The sequence below is a fragment of the Capsicum annuum genome, unplaced genomic scaffold (genome assembly GCF_002878395.1).
Source record: "Capsicum annuum cultivar UCD-10X-F1 unplaced genomic scaffold, UCD10Xv1.1 ctg996, whole genome shotgun sequence".
Classification (NCBI taxonomy): Eukaryota; Viridiplantae; Streptophyta; class Magnoliopsida; order Solanales; family Solanaceae; genus Capsicum; species Capsicum annuum.
In genome coordinates this window covers 1490598-1511337 of record NW_025896054.1, presented here as the reverse complement: position 1 = coordinate 1511337, position 20740 = coordinate 1490598, and the positions used below count along the sequence as shown (strand labels likewise).

At 33.0% G+C, this 20740-nt stretch overlaps 1 protein-coding gene across 1 annotated transcript; it reads right to left on the bottom strand.

The window, feature by feature from the left end:
• Positions 1 to 1869: 1869 nt before the first annotated feature.
• On the bottom strand, positions 1870 to 2394 carry LOC124895771 (acanthoscurrin-2-like). Its single transcript, XM_047406199.1, has 2 exons — positions 2143 to 2394; positions 1870 to 2043 (listed from the first exon to the last, which is right to left on the bottom strand). Exons 1-2 carry the CDS (start codon positions 2392 to 2394, stop codon positions 1870 to 1872), a joined length of 426 nt encoding a protein of 141 aa, XP_047262155.1.
• Between the last annotated feature and the right edge of the window lie 18346 nt (positions 2395 to 20740).

Here is a 20740-nt window from a genome sequence, read left to right as displayed (position 1 = left end):
TATAGTAGAATTATTCGAAAAATAGCATGTTAAGAAGTTTATTAGCAAAGTGGAAAAAGAGAAAAATCACTAAGAACTATGCCATCCAAAAGGTGAAACCGGTGAGGCAAGAAAGCCGTGATAGGGGAGTAGCCAGAGTAGAGGCGCTGTTTAAGGGAAAAGTATCCAGATTATCATACTAATAGTGACCGTAGAACATGTTATTTAAGAATAATCTAGTGTATAGTAATCTCAAATGATTATATTTTGTTATGTGTATGATTGAAGGGGATATTTTAAAAATAGCATCATATAAAAAAGCATGACTACCTATTTATCTAATGGAATGATAGACAAATTTAAAATAATTGTTTTGTATGTACTTAAAGATATAGAAATAGTAGATATAAGAAAAATTATATACGAAGAGGTATTTTATTTTAATGAAGATTTATTAAGTTCTATAAAAAACTTACACCTATATAATGAAAGCTACTGCTCATATTTAGATAGTTATTACTCAGATGGATATTATACAGATAAGAAATGCTAAAATATATCAGAAAAAGTAGAGAAACCCAAAGTGACCTATATAATAAATTAATTATAGAAACCAACCCAAAGAAATAATGGAAAATCTAAAAGAAAAATTAATATGGATAAAAGAAATCTTAGAAAATTTAGAAAAAAGTACAGATAATAGTTTATATAACATAGTAAACTCATTAAGAAAAGAAGAAAGAGAGATAATTAATAGTATTAATATACTTAATTCAGATATAAATTATAGTACAACCAGAATAGAATATTACACAGAAATTAGTAAACAAGCAACTACTTTAGAATAAAATGATAGGCTACGAGTATTTAAAATACTAGAAATAAAATATGGAAGAAATAAGATTAATAGAAATACTTATGAAAGACAATTTAATTGAATATTTTGAAACAAAAGCTATATAATAGTTAGAATACCATCAAAATAATATACAAGAATTACAAAGACTAACAGAAAAAACTAAAGAATATTACTGTAAAGTATTTAATCATTTACCATATAATCACCCCCCAAAATGTGAACATTAATAAAATTAAAATAAATAAACTAAAAATAAGAATGATAAGAGAAGTTAAGAAATATCCACGCAAAAACAAAAATAGATCCATTAGATCTATAATAGATCTATTTAAGTTACCCAATTTATCTGCATCCCCCGACAATTATACAATGCTTATTTGGAAACGGGCAGTGCGGTCCTGAGGCAGCTCAAGAAAGTGTACAAAGCAGCTCTTCTTAAAAAGTTCATCTATGTTTTCATTCTTCATAGTATTCCTAAATTCATCAAAAGGTTTCCCAACTGACATTTAAGTACAAGATCACCAGTTAGTTCCGTAGGGTCATTTATCGGCATCTCAACTTGAAACCTATCAATACTAATAGTTTTGATAGCCCCATGCTAAGATTTCAATATTGATTCACGCCTCATTGGTGATGCATTATAATCATGTTGATCATCATACTCTTTCTCACTTTCTTCTTTCTCCTCTTAATATTTATCTTTTTCTTCTTTCTCTTTATTTTCATTTTCCTTATCACTATCTACAGATCTTTGTCCATCTCCCTCAATGTTATTTTCATATCTTTCCTTAACTTCTCTTTTTTCTGTCTAATGTAAGATAAATTTCAATAAATTTTTATAGGCCACATTACAAAAAAATATTCCAACAGAAAACCCATCAGTTGGAATAGATAAATCATCAGTTACGACGGACGAATAACCTGTTCCAACTAATGAACAACCTGATGGATAAGATCAAAACTGTCTTTCTACTGATGAAACAGATAGGAAATATGTTTAAAGACCTATTTTAATATCTCCCAATATTTATTCAACTTGTTGCAACAGATGGACAACCACCACAACCATAAACACGATCACAAATACCACCAATACCGTCACCACCAACAATACTAACATCGACACCAACAACACCACAACCAATGCCACCAACACCACATCCATCAGCCACCACAAATACCACTAACACTGAAACCACCAATAACTACCACAAACACCACCAATACCAACACCACCAACTAATGCAACAACTACCACCACCCAAAGGCACCACAAATACCACAACTACTAACACAACTAATACCACCACCACCACTAAACCACCACCACCACCACCACTAAAACCAACATTAATGCTACCAATACCAACAACAAAATCACCAACACCACCAATACCACAACAATGACCCCCTACACCACCACTAATAGTCACCACCACCACCACCAATTCCATCAACACCACCACTAAACCACCAATACCATCACCAATACCACCTCCAATGCCTCCCATACCAACACCACCTCCACCCATACCAACACCACCGCCAACTGCCATGACCAACACAATAAACACCATCCAATAATACCATGATATTCAATGAACCACAACGATAGATACTAGGATTTTCTTGAGTTCTTCCTATGATTTTAAAAAACAAAACTCAAAATTGTTAACCCATTCTCAAAGATAATACAACTAGAAGTCTTGTTTTTTATCATTAACTATGAAGCAGTAATTTAAAAAGGAGAAAAAATGTAGAACTCTTCTCGACATCTGTTACATGTAGAGAAATAGAAAATGATGGATACAAGTAAGAATGAAGTCATAAAGAACAACTATATTGTAAGAAATGGTAAGAAAATTATTCTGTTGTGAAGGGTTGAGTAATATATTGAGTTGTTGTTATTTGTATTATTGAGAGAGAAAGAAAAGAGCGAGAACTCGAGATTTGAAATGATAAAATACTTTTCTGCAAATGGATGATTTGTATGGGTTGATTTATATTTTGGAAAAGTATGACAAGTTTTGAAAATGTTAATTTGGTTGGAGTAATTTTCTCATCCTTAGTTGTAGCTAAACCAATCTAGGTATTAAAAATAATAAGCTAATATGAATTATTTTAATTCAGATTTATTGATTAATGGCTCAGGACAGAAGGAACACAATACCAACATCATGCAATATAGTTGACCCTATCAACTCATTCATAGTTGTAGCTAAATCAATTTAGGTATTTCAAATAATAAACTAATATGAAATGTTTCAACTCAGATTGATCGATTGTTTACTTGGATCAGAAGGAATACAATACCAGTATCATGCAATATAGTTAACCCTATCAACTCATCTCTAGTTATCGCTAAATCAATTTAGGTATTTCAAATAATAAGCTTATATGAATCATTTCAACTTAGATTCGTCGATTGATGGCTTGGGTTAGAAGGAGCGCAATACCAATATCATTTAATATAGTTGACCCTATTAACTCATCCTTAGTTATAGATAATTCAATTTAGGTAATTCAAATAATAAGCTGATATGACTTGTTTCAACTCAGATTTGTCGATTGACGGCTCAGATTAGGAGGAGCGCAATACCAACATCATGAAATATAGTTAACACTATCAACTCATCCCTAATTATAGCTAAATCAATTTAGGTATTTAAATAATAAGCTAATAAGAATCATTTCAACTCAAATTAATCGATTGATGACTTGGGTTAGTAGGAATGTAATACCAACATCATGCAATATTATTGACCCTATATAATAATCCCTAGTTGTATCTAAATCAACATAGGTATTTCAAATAATAAGCTAATATGAATCGTTTTAACTTGAATTGATCAATTAACATCTCAGGTTAGGAGGAATGCACTACCAATATCATTCAATATAGTTGATCCAATCAACTCATCCATAGTTGTAGGTAAATCAATTTAGGTATTTCAAAAAAGGAAAAAGGGCCAAAAATACCCCTCTACTTTAAGAAATAGGCCAACTTTACCCTCAGTTAAACTTTGGGGTTATATATACCCACACTGTTATAAAAGTTCACATATATACGCTCCAACTAACAGAATAACCCATATCTCTTTAAATGAACCATTTTTAAAAAAACAAACTCGACCCGTCCCAGCACTTCAGAAGACCAAAACATAATACGCAGATTTTTCATCACTTCATAATTAGGGCTATTCACCTTCACTAGAAAGAGAGACAACCCACGATTTTCTTATACTTTATAATTAGGACTTTTCGAAAGAGATTTAATTGAATAGAAGATAGTTCTTCTAATGGAATATACCTTCTCCCACACTATTAAAATGTTTCCCATCTAAGGTTTTTAAATTTATTGAGGGAATCTCAGTAAAGGTATAAAAGTCTCTTTGATTTGAGAATATTTCTCTTTTTGATTTGAGCATATTTCTCTTCTTTCATGTCTAACTCCTTATAAACTAGGATTTTTAATTAAGGTTCCAAAGTAGTTTTTCTTATATACTAGGGTTTTAGATCTAATGGAAATGTTGTTCTTTGTGACTAATTATAGCATATTTTATTGTTTATTCATTTTTCATTATTTTAGTTTAGGAAATATTTCTTCATTTTTGTTCCACCTAAATTCTCTAATTACTTTCTTCATTTATTTGTTATCTTGTTTTAAAATTTTTACTGATTTTAGTTTATATAAAATGGTGCTAATTGACATGGTATTCCACTATGACGGTGAGTAGATAAGAGAGTAAGAAATACTATATTCAAGAAAGTTGGTGCACAAATGGTAAAGGTATGATTCTGATTTGTTATCATTTATAGATATTGTGAATGAATACAATGGTACATTAGGATTTCTTGGTGTTCAACAAGTGATTGTGTCTTTCCCTTCTGAAAAATACTATGAAATAGTATATGATCTGGGAATTAGAACATTATTGTACTATGTGAATGATAAATTTGATGTTATAAATTTTTTTGCCATTGAAGATAACGAATTACCTATTGATGTTAAAAACATAGTTAGACTGAAAGAGTCTGTGGTAGAGGTTGATGAAGCAGATAGTGAAGATAGTGGTTACAAATCTAATGAAACTGATAATAATGGTTGTAATGCCTCTGGTTATTTTGATTATGATTCTAAGGAGTTAGAGGTTCTCGGAAAAGAAAGAAAAGACAATCAATGACAAGTTGTCTAAATATAATGAGCTACATAGGTTTATGACTTTCAAAGGTATAGCTAATGTTAGAAGATTCATTAGCTTGCATGCATTAGCAAATGGCTATAACCTAACTATAAAAAAAAAGTGACTCAAAAAGATTTAGGGTCATTTGTCAAAAAGTGTGCAACTTTTTCTCCCTAATTTTCGGTGAGAAGAATTGTTCTGGTGTTAGTGTGAAAACATTAACGGGAAAGCATAAATATGATGACCCATGCGGTAACTATAAGGTTTTAGCAACTACACTTGCTTATTAATTCAAGGAAAAGTTGCAAGCTAATCCCAAATATAAGTTTAAAGACAAGAGAGTTGATCTCAAAACTGCATTCAACATTAATGCTTATTTTGGGAAGTGTAAGAGAGCTAAAAGAATGATTTTGGAAAAAAATGGAAGGCAGTTTTTATGATGACTATAAAAAGCTTGTTGGTTATGTGAATGCTCTATTGGAGTGTAATGTAGAGAGTGGTGTTATCCTTAAAGTTTTACTAGCTTAAGGAAAAAGACAGTTTTTGATAATGTATATCTGTTTTGATGCACTGAAAAGGGGGTTTAAAGTTGGTTTGACACCTTTCATCAAATTAGATGGAACTTTTTTTAAAGTTAAAGTGAAAGGTCAACTCTTATGTGTTGTTGGTCAATACTCAATGAACCATATTTATCCTATTTCTTTGGCCATTGTGCACAAAGAATGCAATGCTACTTAGCTATGGTTTGTGGAATTGCTTCAGCAGTCTCAAGCCTCAACAAGGGAGAAGGGATCACATTAATCTTAGATATGCAAAAGGTGAACCACCAATATTGTATAAGTGAATTAAATCAGTTCATTGTTTTTTCATAATTGAATCAACTTAGTTCATTATTTGCTAAGAAGTGAACTGTATTAATTTATTATTTTTTAATGTCGTCTAAATTGGTTCACTATTTTTTGATAAGTGAATCGATTTAGTTTATTACATGCTGAGAAGTGAACTAAATCATTTCATTATCTTTTAAATAGTGAACTAAATCAGTTCACTATTTTTTGATAATTATTCTTGTGTATGTTCATTTATCAACTTATTTTTTGTTTACTAGTAAAAAGGGACTGCTTGAAGCAGTCAAAATTGTTCTCCCTAATGCAATGCATAGATGCTGTATGAGACAAATAGAGGCCAATTGGAGAATAAATGAAAAAAAATCTAAACAAATATCTAAGATAGTAGGGTGGTGTGAATGGAGCACCTATAAAGAGAAGCTGGATGATAATTTGAATGAATTGGCTGAATTGTCAAAAGAAGCTAAAGACGAGTTGTTGCATTTTCCAATAGAAACATGGTGTAGAGTATTTTTAGACACAGTTTGCAAGAATGAAAAGGTGGAAAATAACTTGGCCGAGTCATTTAACTCATGGATACTGGAAGCAAGACAGAAACCCATCATTAGGATGCTTAAGGCTATCAGAATAAAAGTAATGAAGAAGTTTGTGAAACATGAAGAAGAAGTGAAGTGTTGGGATACTAAATGGATTCCAAAAGCTATTGAGATCTAAAATGAATACTTGAAAATTGATAATGTGTGAATTAAATTTCAATGGTGATTATAGGTATGAGATTAGTAAGGGAAATGACAAACACAATATCAATTTGCAAAATAAGAGGTGTAGTTATAGCTTATGGGAACTTACTGGAATACCTTGTCCTGATGCAATCAAGGAACTTCTTTATAAAGTAGGGAAGAGATCCACTGGTGGTACACAAAGGAGGCATATCTCTTGACTTATCATTTAAAACTACAACCAGTGCCTGGCCCTAATTTCTGGAAAATTGATCCAGTAAAAGCAATGAAACCACCCTCTTTGGTAACCCTAGATGACAGACCTGCAACGACAAGGAAAAGAGATAAAGATGAAGCACTTAAGAGGAAAACTAAGTGGCTGCAACAAGGAGAGGTAGAGTTATGACTTGTTCAACCTGTGGAATTCGAGGACACAATGCTAGGGATTGTCAAAAGGTAACTTTCTATTTTAATTAATCACTTCTAATCTTTGTAAGTATTACAGATTTACGCTTAATTTGTTGTTTTCTTAGTTTCAAAAAGTGAGTGGTGAAGGCACTTCTCAGTCCAGCTAGTTGAAGAGTAAGAAAAAAATGAAAGACAAATAACCAATGAAGGGCAAGTAGTCAATGAAGAGGTGAAGAACACTAATTGATGAAGAAGATGTAGAACTAAGCCCTCCCAGATTCCCAGATGATGCAATAGTTGAGGACATGGACTTGACATCTCTACAGGCTAGTCAAGACAGTGCGTCAACTCAACGTCAGCTCCTCTTTGGCGAGTCCTTTGATCAGTCAATCTTTGGTCCATCTCCAAGTTATCTTGAGTATTAATATCATTGTCCTAAAGTTGAAAAAGATGTACAGTGGAAGCCAAGAAGTGTTTCAGAGTTGAAGTCTAAAATCTTACAAAGACAGGAACAACCAAAACCAATTGGATCAAGACAAATCAAATTTCTTCATGATGGTATATATTCAACTAAACCAGACATAAACCAATTGGATCAAGACAAATCAAATTTCTTCATGATGGTATATATTCAACTAAACCAAGTCTTGTATGCACCAAAAGGGATCTCATGGAATGATAATGCATCTATTATCAGGATACAGTTGGACCAATTAAGAGTGGATAAACTTAAGACGAGAAAGGGTAATGACATGGCACAACAGTGAATCTAATATTGGCATGTTTTTTGTGTTAAGACAAGGAAATGGCTAATATTTAATGGTGATAATGGATGTTCTGTCTTTTTTTGTGAAAATGATGAACTTGTATTTTTGTTGCAACTTTTTGTCTTCAAGCGGTATAGATGCCCGTTTGTGGGATTACACCTCTGTGCTTTGTTAAACGTACCTGTTATGGTTTGAAATTTGTAAATAACATGGTTATCGATATCTAAGTTCTATTTGGTAAATTTGATTGTGAAGTTATGATTTTAATCTAATTTTTTGCTACACATAACAACTGCATCTTGTTTATTGCAAGTATTACATACTGTTGTTGATATCACATGATAGAGTATTTTATTTTTCTTTGTATAAATCATGCAACATGCATAGTTGTGCTTAGTGTGCTCGAATTTGTATTTTTTGCTACACTAATTCATTAGAAAACTCTATTTACCAATCAACAAGGGCTGTCGAATTGATTTATGCTTGTTTGTATCTTCTAAAGGTTGATATTTTAATGAACAACTACTATTATAAGTGTACGTACTGAAAATAATTTGTCTCTTAAAGGAGCTAATGATAGACATATAGTATGGAATGACACCATTTGTATGGATATGGTGTGACTGGTATAATTTTTTCATACACGTGCTCTAAGAATACTACTAATTGTGTTCATCTGTTGGTCCGTTGACTTAGAATTTTTCTTACACTATTCAGAGAATTTGCACCAAATAAGAGTTGTGATGTCGTAATCAAATTTTGGGTGATATTTGACACTGTTTTGGTCCAGATTTTTGGTCTTGAGTTTTAGCTACATTGGGTGCATTGGCATATGAAATAAAAGTTTTGTATCATGAAAAATATTTTCGTTACCAAATATTGAAAAAATTATTTTTAAAAAAATATCAAGTTGAGGTTCTAGCGGAAATAAACTCTCTATGTTCACAAGGTAGAGTAAGACTACTGGTACTATTACTATTATGCAGTAATTGCTTTGAGTTTGGTTGTTTTACGGGATCTTCTACCTACAATGCATATATTATTTGTAAAAATATGTGGATTTCCTAAAAGGCATTAGATTGAGTACAAAAGTGGTATTGGAAGGTTTAAGGGGATACTTCATAATTTGGTTATTTCTATTATTCACATATGCAGGCCACATGCTAGATGTTCTTCTTCCATTGATGTCTTTTGTTTGTAAATTGCATTACTGGAAGCATGAGTTCATGCCACAGGCTGTATAAGGATAGAATGAAATGGATGTTTTGGATTCTATAACTCCATTGACGAAGAGGAAAAAATGCACAAGTTCATTTTAATCCTTTGCCTTTCATGTTTGGTGCATATCTCTATACATATATACATACATACATACATACATAAGGTTTGAGTTGATAGTATGAATCGTGATTCTCCCAAACCTACAGAACTACTCCAGATTAAAATATATGCAGGAATCACTTTTTTTGGTTTATATCCACAAGCCTTTTTCAAATGGCATCCTACTTTTATAGTTAAAGTAATACAGAATTAGCCAAACAAAATTCTCCCCCAACCTTTAGTAACAACTCCTCTGCACCGATCTGGAATTTTAGTAAGAACAAAAACTATTTGGGAGAAGGTATATTCCATTAGTAGAACTATCTTCTTTTTCAATTGAATCTCTTTCGAAAATCCCTAATTCTGAATTATGAGAAAATTACGTGTTGTCTCTCTTTTTATTGAAGGTGAAAAGCCCTAATGGTGAAGTGATGAAAAATCTCCGTATTATGTTTGGGTCTTTTGATGGGTCGAGTTGGGTCATTTTTTTTTAAAAAAAGGGTAATTTAAAGTGATATTGATTATTCTATTAGTTGAAAGGTATATATATGAACTTTTATAGCGGGGCGGGGGGGGGGGGGGGTATATATAACCCCAAAGTTTAACTGGGGGTAAAGTTGGCCAATTTCTTAAAGTAGAGGGGTATTTTTGGCCCTTTGCCCTTCAAATAATAAGCTAATACATATCGTTTCAACTCAGATTGATCGATTGACAACTTGGGTCAAGAGGAACGCAATACCAATATCATGCAACATAGTTGACCCTATCAACTCATCCCTATTTATAGCTAAATAAATTTGGTATTTCAAAGAATAAGCTAATATGAATCATTTCAAATTAGATTGATCGATTGACGACTAGGGTCAAGAGGAGCACAATACCAACATCATGCATTATAGTTGACCCTATCAACTCATCCCTAGTTGTTGCTAAATAAATATAGGTATTTCAAATAATAGGCTAATATGAATTATTTCTACTTAAATTTATTGATTGACGACTCGAGTCAGGGGGAGCGCAATACCAACATCATGCAATATAGTTGACCCTATCAACTCATCCCTAGTTATAACTAAATCAATTTAGGTATTTCAATTAATAAGCTAATATGAATCATTTCAACTCAGATTTATCTATTGATAACTCGGGTTAGGAGGAACAAAATACCAACATCATGCCATATAGTTGACCTTATCAACTCATCCCTAGTTATAGCTAAATCAATTTAGGTATTTCAAATAATAAGCTAATATGAATCTTTTCAACTCATATTTATCAATTGATGACTCAGGTCAGGAGGAACACAATACCAACATGATGCAGTATTGTTGACCCTATTAAATTAGCCCTAATTGTAGCTAAATCAATTTAGGTATTTCAAATAGTAAGCTAATATAAATCATTTTAACTCAGATTGATCGATTGATGACTCAGGTCAGGAAGAATGCAATACCAACATCATGTAGTATAGTTGGCCCAGTCAAATGATCCCTAGTTGTAGCTAATTCAATTTTGGTATTTCAAATAATAAGCTAATAAGAATCATTGCAACTCAGATTGATCGATTGATGGCTCGAGTCAGGAGGAACGCAATAACAATATCATGAAATATAGTTGACCCTATTAAATCATCGCTAGTTGTTGCTAAATATATTTAGGTTTTTAGATAATAAGCTAATATGAATCATTTCAACTCAGATTGATCAATTGATGACTCAGATCAGGAGGAATGCAATACATACATTATACAATATACTTGACCCTGTTAATTCATCCCTAGTTGTAGCTAAATCAATTGAAGTTGTAGTTGTATATATGAACTAACTTGAAATTGTATAAAAACATATATTTAACCTATTGCAATAGATGACATATCTGTTGGAATTTATTAGATAGATTAATAAAATCGTTGCAACATATTACTTCTCTATTGTAAATTATTAAATAGATGTTGCCATTTGTTGCAAAAGATTATTGAGCCGTTAAAATATTACAAATAGAAATTGATATCTGTTGCAATAGATGACTTATATGTTTTAAGTTCTTTTTTTTATTTTAAAGAAACTTTCTTCCCGAGATTAAAAAATATAAAATACGAAGGCATTAAAAAATATTACATGAATAACTGAAAAATCTCCTCTTTGAGTAGTCTTTTCTTGTCTTTTCAATGTCACCATCTCCTCGTTTCCCTCAAAGTCATTAATGAATATTTAAAATCCATCTCTCGAGTTCTCTCTCCTTCATCCATAGATTAACTCATCTCTCTTTTTTCTTTCAGAACCAATTTATATCTTTTCTTGACTGAAATGGGTGTTTTGATCCCTTTGCATTTTTGATATTGTAGGTATGGTTCACTAATTGCTCTTTCCTTCTTGTTTTTTATTGTATGTTATTTAAATTAAATATTTACATCTGTTGTTTCTATTGATTTACCCATTACCAGTATCCTATTTATTGAGCAAATTGAAGGAAATGTTACTTTTAATTCTTGAATGAATGAATAATGGTTTTTATTACAATATGCAAAAAAGTCATCTATTGGGAAGAATTAAAAAGCTTTATTGTTAGTATCATTTTTATCTCTTTTTTTATTTTTTATTGGTGTTGTTATTATTAGGGGTGTTGGTGTTGTTAAAATATGGGGTGTTTGTATTGTTAATAGTTTTGGAACATATGGTATTATTTCTTTGTTGTTGATGTTGTTGTTGTTGTTGGCTGGTTGCTTTAGTGGTGTTGTAACAGTTTTCTCAACTGTTCCAAGTGATGAATCAGTTGTTGGAACGGATGGAGGAAATGTTGAATGAAATCAAACCAGTTATCTGTTGCAACATGTCATCCATGTATTGCCACAGATGCATCACCTGTTACAACAGATGACTCATTTGTTGATCAGATGAAGAATTTATTGGAACTCTTATTGTAAAGTATTGTATTTATTTAATTTTGTGTTACCCTTTTGTAATGCTCTTTTTGTTCTTCTCTTGTTTGATATCAAATATTTTTCTCTTGTTTGCAGATAAAAAGAAGTGAAAGTGGATCAACTTTTGCCCAACCAGCATTAAAGGTTAGAGTAAAGATGGGATAGGAGAAATAATCTTCTTGCAAATGGAACCACTTCTTATGTGGGAGGTTTGTATTACCGATGAACCTATCGTGAAAACACACATACAATACACTGATTTTGTAAATATTGGTTCTTTACCTATATTAGGCATAATCGTTCAATCAAGGTATTGCATTTTATAGTTAAGATTGTTAGGTTGGAACTGATAAGGCCGAGGGACCAAGTAAGTCTTGTTGATACACTATTACAGTTTAATTAAGATTCTGCTAATGTTTATGTGTCAAGTTTGGAGAAGAGTTCAAGTTTTTGGTTGCAGTGTAAATATTCAATATTGATTGGACTGATTTTAAGGGTTCAATGGACTTTTGAAAGGCCTCTTCTCATGACCTGAGGCTACCTGCAGTCACGATAACGGTGATTACGGTTATAGGTGACCACAAGATAACCCATGAGCTGGTACATGCTGTGAGCGCTGAGTAATATACTAATAATGAACATATGTGGAAATAACTGAATAAATCCATAAGGTTTTAAATACTGAAACACAATTAAACCTTAAATCTAAATGTCTATAGACAAACTAAAAAGAATGAAAAAACATCTGATAAACTTACTAACTATCTGAATGTTTAAAACATCCAAAAGCCTCTAAACTGATTGAAGAGTTGATAAGACAGGCCCCAACTATCTCTAGAATGAACTAACTAAAAAGAAATGCAGAAATACTGAAATATCATAATAGGTCCTCGACATATAAGGACTCACCACAACTTCTGCTGCTGATATGGTGTACTATCTAAGCACGAGCAGGAAATTGAGTGCCGAAACCTTTGATATAAGACATCATAGCATGAAGAAAAGAATGCGACCAGTACGTTGAATGTACTAGTATATGAGACGAGGTTAGGCTAAAATTCATAGGTTCATGTGCATAAAATAATGATTGACTTAATTGCATGAGATAACTGATGCATAAATGCATGAAAGCATTAAAATCTGAGAATGCATGACCAAATATATAACATGATACATAAATAGTCTATAAACTAAAATACTGAAATCTGGTAACTGAATAACTGATGAACTATATGATATGGTCAAGCTAACCTTAGCTGAATTCTATACTGAATACTGAACTGAGACTGTGGGAGGTATGATCTAACCGATATGCCCCAATTTGAGCTAATAAAGGTCTAACTTGTAACCCCAGTTGGAAGGGTGTCAGTACCATACCATAGGTACTAATATGGGATGTGGATCTACTAAACTAATGTCCTAAAGGAGTAATGAGTCAGCCTCATTTACTAGGTGCTCTAATATTATATGTGTTACCTTCAACTGATAGATAAACACTTTATCAACCCTCAATAGGAAGGTTTATATCTCTAACTAACGCTATCCAAGTAGTTCTGGAATTAAGGGAATGCTACTAAAGGTCACACCCTCTACTAGAAGGTGAGCCCCTATCCTTGGGTTTGCTCAGTGCTAAATCCTACTCGAAACTGAATAATAATAATAACTCGATTGAAGTAAGCTTAACTGAGCAAACAATTGATCATGAAAACTAATTGAATGACAACACTTATGGTTTATCAGAAACCATTCTGAAGATACTGAAATTATGTAAACAACTAAGTATCTGGTGTTTATAGCGCTATAGAACTTAATGAAAATAACAGTAAGGACATATGAAGCATTAAAAACCATAATAAAGGATCATTGCTCAAAACCCAACATTTAGACATTTCATAAAACACATAAGAATCATGAACTTAAGTATGGGAATGGGTAAAACATGTGATTGCAAACATAGTTACAACATTAAAGCTATGAGTTAGGGATTTAACATGAAGATTTCAATACTCAAATAATATAAGGTATCATTCCATTGAAAAACACTCGTAACATAACTTGTAATCAAAATCAATAACAACTTCATGGAAGCAATTCATCATAAACATGTAAAAACTCATAATTTGATATCAAAAGGGGGTTCTTGTACTCTATGGGTGAAAAGGGCCCATGGAAGAACATCAAGCATACCTTAAATCCTTAAGCTTAAAAGAGAAACACAATCTTGCTGCTTTTATTACCTGGATTTGGGGAACTTATTTTTCTTGGTTTTCTTAAAAAGAGTAGGTAATTGAATTTGATGAACTTGGGGAATGGTTAGGGTTTCTTTGTGAGGAGAATTGGAAAAAATTGGAATATAATGCCCTAACCGACGTTTTAATTCAAGTTTATATGAAGTGCATCGAGGGGAAACAACTCAATAGCCTCGTAGAGAATTAAATTCAAAACTAGAAAGCGGATTAAAGGTCCACCATAATATGATGAAGCTTTCACCACTATAGCCACCGTGACGCACCACTATCGCATTGAGTTGCTGGAATAGAAATCCAAACATGACTCAGTCCTTGTCTGAAAAATCCAAAACTTCCTTGAGACAACTCCTTACATCCTTTAACATGAATTAACTCAAAAACCAATATCTTGGGGTCTGGAAGACTCGTTTAAAAATTGTTAAAGTTAAGAGGCCAAAAGTATGACTTAGTCCCCAACACTTAGTAGAATTTTCAGGCTGTATACCTCTTATGCATAGAACTAGGAATTGAATTAAGATAAGAAAAGTATGGGGTATTACAATATCTCCCATTTGGGAACATTCATCATCAAATGAGACTGATTAAGCTGAGAATACTGGGGAAACTGAGATCATATACTGGACTTGCATAACTAAAAACATGATTACATGGCTGAGTCCAAAACATGATACATAAACTGAACTAATTAGTGAATGCATGCAATGACATGAGATTTTTTATATAAATGGAACTGAGAATGAAAAAGAGATAATCTAAGAAAAACTGTTACCTTAAGCTGAGTCTGAGTTTGAAGAGAAAAGATGAGGGTACTTGGTACTCATATCTTCTTCTGCTTCCCAAGTGGCTCTCTCAATGGACTGATTCCGCCGAAGAACTTTTACCAAGGGGACTTATTTGTTCCTTAGTATACGAATTTGATGATCAAGGATCTAGACTAGGATTTCTTTTTAAAAAAGGTTATCCTGAACATATGTTCTTTTTAATGGAACAACAATAGCTGGATCACCAATACACTTCTTTAATAAAGAGACATGAAACACTGGATGCATTGATGCCAAATCCACAGGCAACTCAATCTCATAAGCTACCTTCCCAAAATAGATCAAGATTCTGTAAGGGCTAACATATAGGGACTGAGTTTCCCCTTCTTGCCAAATCTTTTCACCTCCTTCATGGGAGAGATTTTCAAATAGATTGAATCAGCAACCTCAAACTTAAGGTCTCTTGTTCTTACATCTACATAAGATTTTTGATGGATTTGGGTTGTCTTATGCCTCTCCCTAATCAACTAAACCTTCTCTATCACATCAAACACCGAGTCTAGCCCTACCAATGTAGCTTCATCTTGCTCAAACCAACTAATAGGAAATCTACATCTCCTCCTATAGAGAGCCTCAAACAGATCCATCTGAATACTTTAGTGATAACATTTATTGTAGGCAAACTCGATCAATGGAAAGTGATCACCCCAACTACCTTTAAAGTCAAGAACACACGCTCTCAACATATCCTTAAGGGTCTGAATAATTCTCTCTGCCTGATCATCTGTTTGAGGATAAAAAGATGTACTGAGATAAAATTGGGTACCAAGTCCCTTCTGAAAAGACTTCCAAAAGTGAGAGGTAACATGAGTACCTCTATCTGAAATAATTGACAAAGAAACTCCATGCGACCTAACAGACCCTCTAATATAGACCTTGGCGTAATCATCGGTTGAAAAGAAGTATGACCTGGTAAGAAATTGGTTGATTTGGTCATTCTGTCTATTATAAACTATATCGAATCATGCTAATGATGCGAATGAGGCAATCCTATTAGAAAATCTATGTTCACCTCTTTTCACTTCTAAGTAGAAATGCTAAACTCCTGTATTGTACCAGTAGGCCTCTGGTGGTAAACTTTAACCTAATGACAGTTAGAACACTTAGCTATAAACTCTATAATATCTCTATTCATACCACTCCACTAATAGATTATTCGTAAATCATAGTGCATCTTAGTGTCTCCTGGGTGAACAGAATAACGCGCACTATGCATTTTTGTAAGGATTCGCTATCTCAAACCATCTACACATAGTACACACAACCTACCCTAACAATGCAACACATTATCTCTCCTTAGGAGAAAATCTCTACCTTCTTATCTCTAACTGATTTCTTCAACTTAACCAAACTGGAATCAGTATCTTGTTTCTCCTTCACTTTTACAACAAAAAAAGATTTTGAACCATTTTGAACCCATTCACTACCCTCAACTGAATCAACCAAAATAACACCTAATCTAGAAAGCTAATCAACCTACTAAGCTAACCTTTACTTATCATTCTCAACATGAATAACACTACCCATAGACAATCTACTAAGGGCGTCTGCCACTACATTGTTCTTGCCCGTATGAAATAACATGCTCATATAATAATCTTTTAACAATTCTAACCACCTTCTCTAATGAAGATTTAAATCTTTTCTTGAAAACACATATTGTAAACATTTATTATCCATGAACACATCAATATAAACTCCATAAAGATAATGCCTCTAAATTTTCATGGAAAAAACAACAGCTGCTAACTCAAGATCATGGGTAGGGTAATTCTTTTCATAGGCTTTAAACTATCTAGAGGCATAGACTTTGGCCTTACCTCTCTGTGTCAACACACAACCAAGACAACTTTAGAAGCATCACGATAGGAAATAAAACCCTCTGAACTATCTGGCAAAGTCAAGACTAGGGCTGAGGTGAGTCGAGTTTTCAACTCCTGAAAACTCTTTTCACAAGTTTTCATAAGAATTTGACCACTGAAGTTTGACTTTCGTCAGAGTCAATTGAGATCCGAGGCTACCCCCTAGTTGCAATAATGGTGCTTATGATCATAAGTGACCACAATTTAACCCATGATCTGGTACATAATGTGAGCACTGAGTAGTATACTAATAATAAACATGTGTAGAAACAACTAAATAAATCCATAAGGTTGTAAATACTAAAACACAATTAAATCTTAAATCTGAACGTCTGAAGACAGACTAAAAAGAATGACAAAAGATATAATAAATTAATTTACTGTCAAAATGTTTAAAATATCTAAATGTATCTAAACTGACTTATGAGTTGATAGGACAGGCCCTAACCAACTCCAAATTGAACTAATAGAAAAAAAATACAGAAATACTGAAATAACATAACAGGTCCTCGATATATGATGACTCACCACAACTGCAGCTACTGATAAGTTGAACTGTCTAAGCACGGTTAGAAAATTGAGCATCCGGACCTATGATATAAGACATCATAGTATAGAGAAAAGTATGTGATCTGTACTTTGAATGTACTAGTATATGAGATAAGGTTAGGCTGAAATGCATAGGTTCATGTGCATGAAATAATGACTGATTCAATAGAATGATATAAATGATGTATAAATGCATAAAAGCTATAAAATCTAAGCCTACATGACCAAGAATATAAATGATACTGAAATAGTCTGTAAACTAAAATACTGAAGTCTAGTAGCCGAATAACTGATGAACTGTATGCTATGGTAAAGTAAACTTAAACTAAATTATATACAAAATACTGAATTGAGATAGTGGGAGGTATCATCTAAGTGACATGCCCCAATATAAGCTAATCGGGCTCAAACATGTAACCCAAGTTGAAAGGGTTTCAGTATCGTGCTATGGGTACTAACATGGGTTGTGTGGATCCACTAAACTAATGTCCTGAAGTAAGAAAGAGTCACCCTCATCTGGCAGGTGATTTAATAAGATATCTGTTACCCTCAAATGCCAGGTAAACATTTTATCAACCCATAACTGGAAGGTTGATATCTCTAACCTACATTGAATACGTAGTTTTGGAACTAAGGGACAACTACTAAAGGTCACACCCTCTAGTGGAAGATGAGCCCCCATCCCTGGGTTCGCTCAGTGCTAAATCTTACACCCAACTAAATGATACAGATTACTAGACTAAACTAAGCTTAACTGAGTAAACAACTGATCATGATAACTAACTGAATGACAACGCTCATGGTTTATCTGAAACTATTCTAAAGATACAAAAATAATGTAAACAACTAAGTATCGTGTGTTCATAACCCTCTAACACTAAATAAAAATAACAAAAAGGACATATGAAGGTTTAAAAATCGTAATGAAGGATCATTGCTCAAAACCCATCATTTAGACATTTCATCAAACACATGGGAGTCATTAACTTAAGCACGGGAATGGGTAAAGCATGTGATTGAAAACATACAACATTGAAACCGTGAATTAGGAATTTATTATGAAGATTTCAATGTTCAAATCATATAAAGGCTCATTCCATCAAAAAACGCTCATAACATAACTTGTAATCAAAATCAATAACAACTTCATAGAGAAAATTCATCATAAATATGTAAAAACTCATAATTTTATATCATAAGGGGATTCATGGACTCCAAGGGTGAAAAGGGCCCATGAATGAATATCAAACAAACCTTAAATCCTTAAGCTTGAAATAGAAACACAATTTTGATGCTTTTATTAAAAGTTCTTGGATTTGGGGAACTTGATTTTCTTTGTTTTGTTAAAGAGCGGAGGTAATTGAATTTGATGAACTTGGGGAATGGTTAAGGTTTCTTTTAGAGGAGAATTGAAAAAAATGGGCATATAATGCCCTACCCAACGTATTAATTCGTGTTTTTACAAATTGGATTCAGGGGAAAAGACTCAACTGCCCCACAGAGAATTAAATTTGCAACTAGAACATATATTAAAGGTCCACTGTAATGCGATGAAGCTTCCACCGCTATAGCCCCTGCAACACACCACTATCGTGGTGATCTGCTAGATTCAAAATCCAAACATGAGTCAATCATCGTTCGAAAAATCCAAACAAACTCAATACATGCTCCTTAGACCTCTGAACATAAATTAACTTCAAAATTAATATCTTGTGGTTGGGAAGACTCGTTTAAAAATCCTCGAAGTTAAAAGGCCAAAAATATGACTAAATCCCTAAAACTTAGTGTAATTTTTAGGCTATAAGCCTCTTAAGAATGCAACTAGGAGATGAAATACACTAAGAAAAGTATGGGGTATTACACCTCCGAAGTCTCGCACTGCTGTAACCAAGAATGAAAATGAATATAGTTATTGCGCTAGTCTAAATTTACATGGATGGGTTGCTTGAGGAGACTATTATATAGTAGAAGGTGCTTGGGAGAATACTTGTGCGGGAAGGGAGAAGAGGAAAACACCATATATCAACACAAACCTTATTAAAGAAGAAACACAGGGTAGGAAGGAACGGTACTGAATCTAGCTGATGAAATTGGCACAAAATATTAAGAAATTGAATTAGATGCAAATGTGAAAGTGTATCCAAAAATGAAAATATATCCTTCCATTTTGAAAAGAAAAATGTTGAAATGGTCTGGAGCTATGAAATTTGCTAGGGGACTGTAACTATCTAGCGTCGCCTAAATAAAGACCCACAAAATGAAGGACAAAAACTCTAAGGTTAGATCTTTGCAAGAATTGATGGTGGTAAGATTGTCGGTCAGGAACAAAACTTGAACCAACAATTCCTGAAGTAAAAATAAGGGATCAAGCCAAAGTGTAAATTTCTGAAGTTAAACTTGCATTCCAGGACTTTTGCTTGTGGTTATGGTCTGGTTATAGGAAGTGGAGACAACAAGGCATGGGAGCACTTGTTTTATCTTAATGGAAATGGTTCTCTGACTCCACATCTTTTCTTATATAGCCTTCTTCCTAGTTTGATAGTGCTTGGGTCAATATATGAATAAGGTATTATTCTCCCCAAAAGATCTATAAGAACAACCCAAGATTCTTTAGGAGGCACTGGAGAAATATTCTCAATATATGCCATTACATATTTTTCTCACCAAATAATATGGAGAGGAGTACTCATAAATTTTAGTTCCATATTGTACACCGCATTAAGTTCCAAGTGTTGCCATAGCATGTGGACAGGTTATTTTGTCCAAGTCAAAAACTCTACTTTTACAAGATCTTGTTTAAAGATTAACCATGGCAACATCACCATGATCGTCGATACTGAACTTGTAATCTTCTATTTGATGAGTAAATAACCTATTTCCCAGACTAATGTTCATTGATATTATTTTTTCGCTTCTAGAAAAAATTATTTCTTGTGTTCTCAACCTTCGTATGCCTTTCATCAAAAAATTTGCCATACTTCTGGTTTATTATGTCTAATAGAGCCACGATAGAAAAATCTCTTTCATCACCGGACAATGAATTCACCGATTCAACTATGTTTGATGTCATAATATTGTAGCTATACCAAAGAATCACCTAGTACAAAATCATACTGAACTTATAACTCAAACAAGACATTAAATTCATAAGAATGTATCTATTTGCCGAATAGAATGCCTGGCTCCATCTCTTGAAATCGACACGTACTAGAAGTTCTGCTGCCTTGGGATGCATATCTATTATTTAATTTAAAT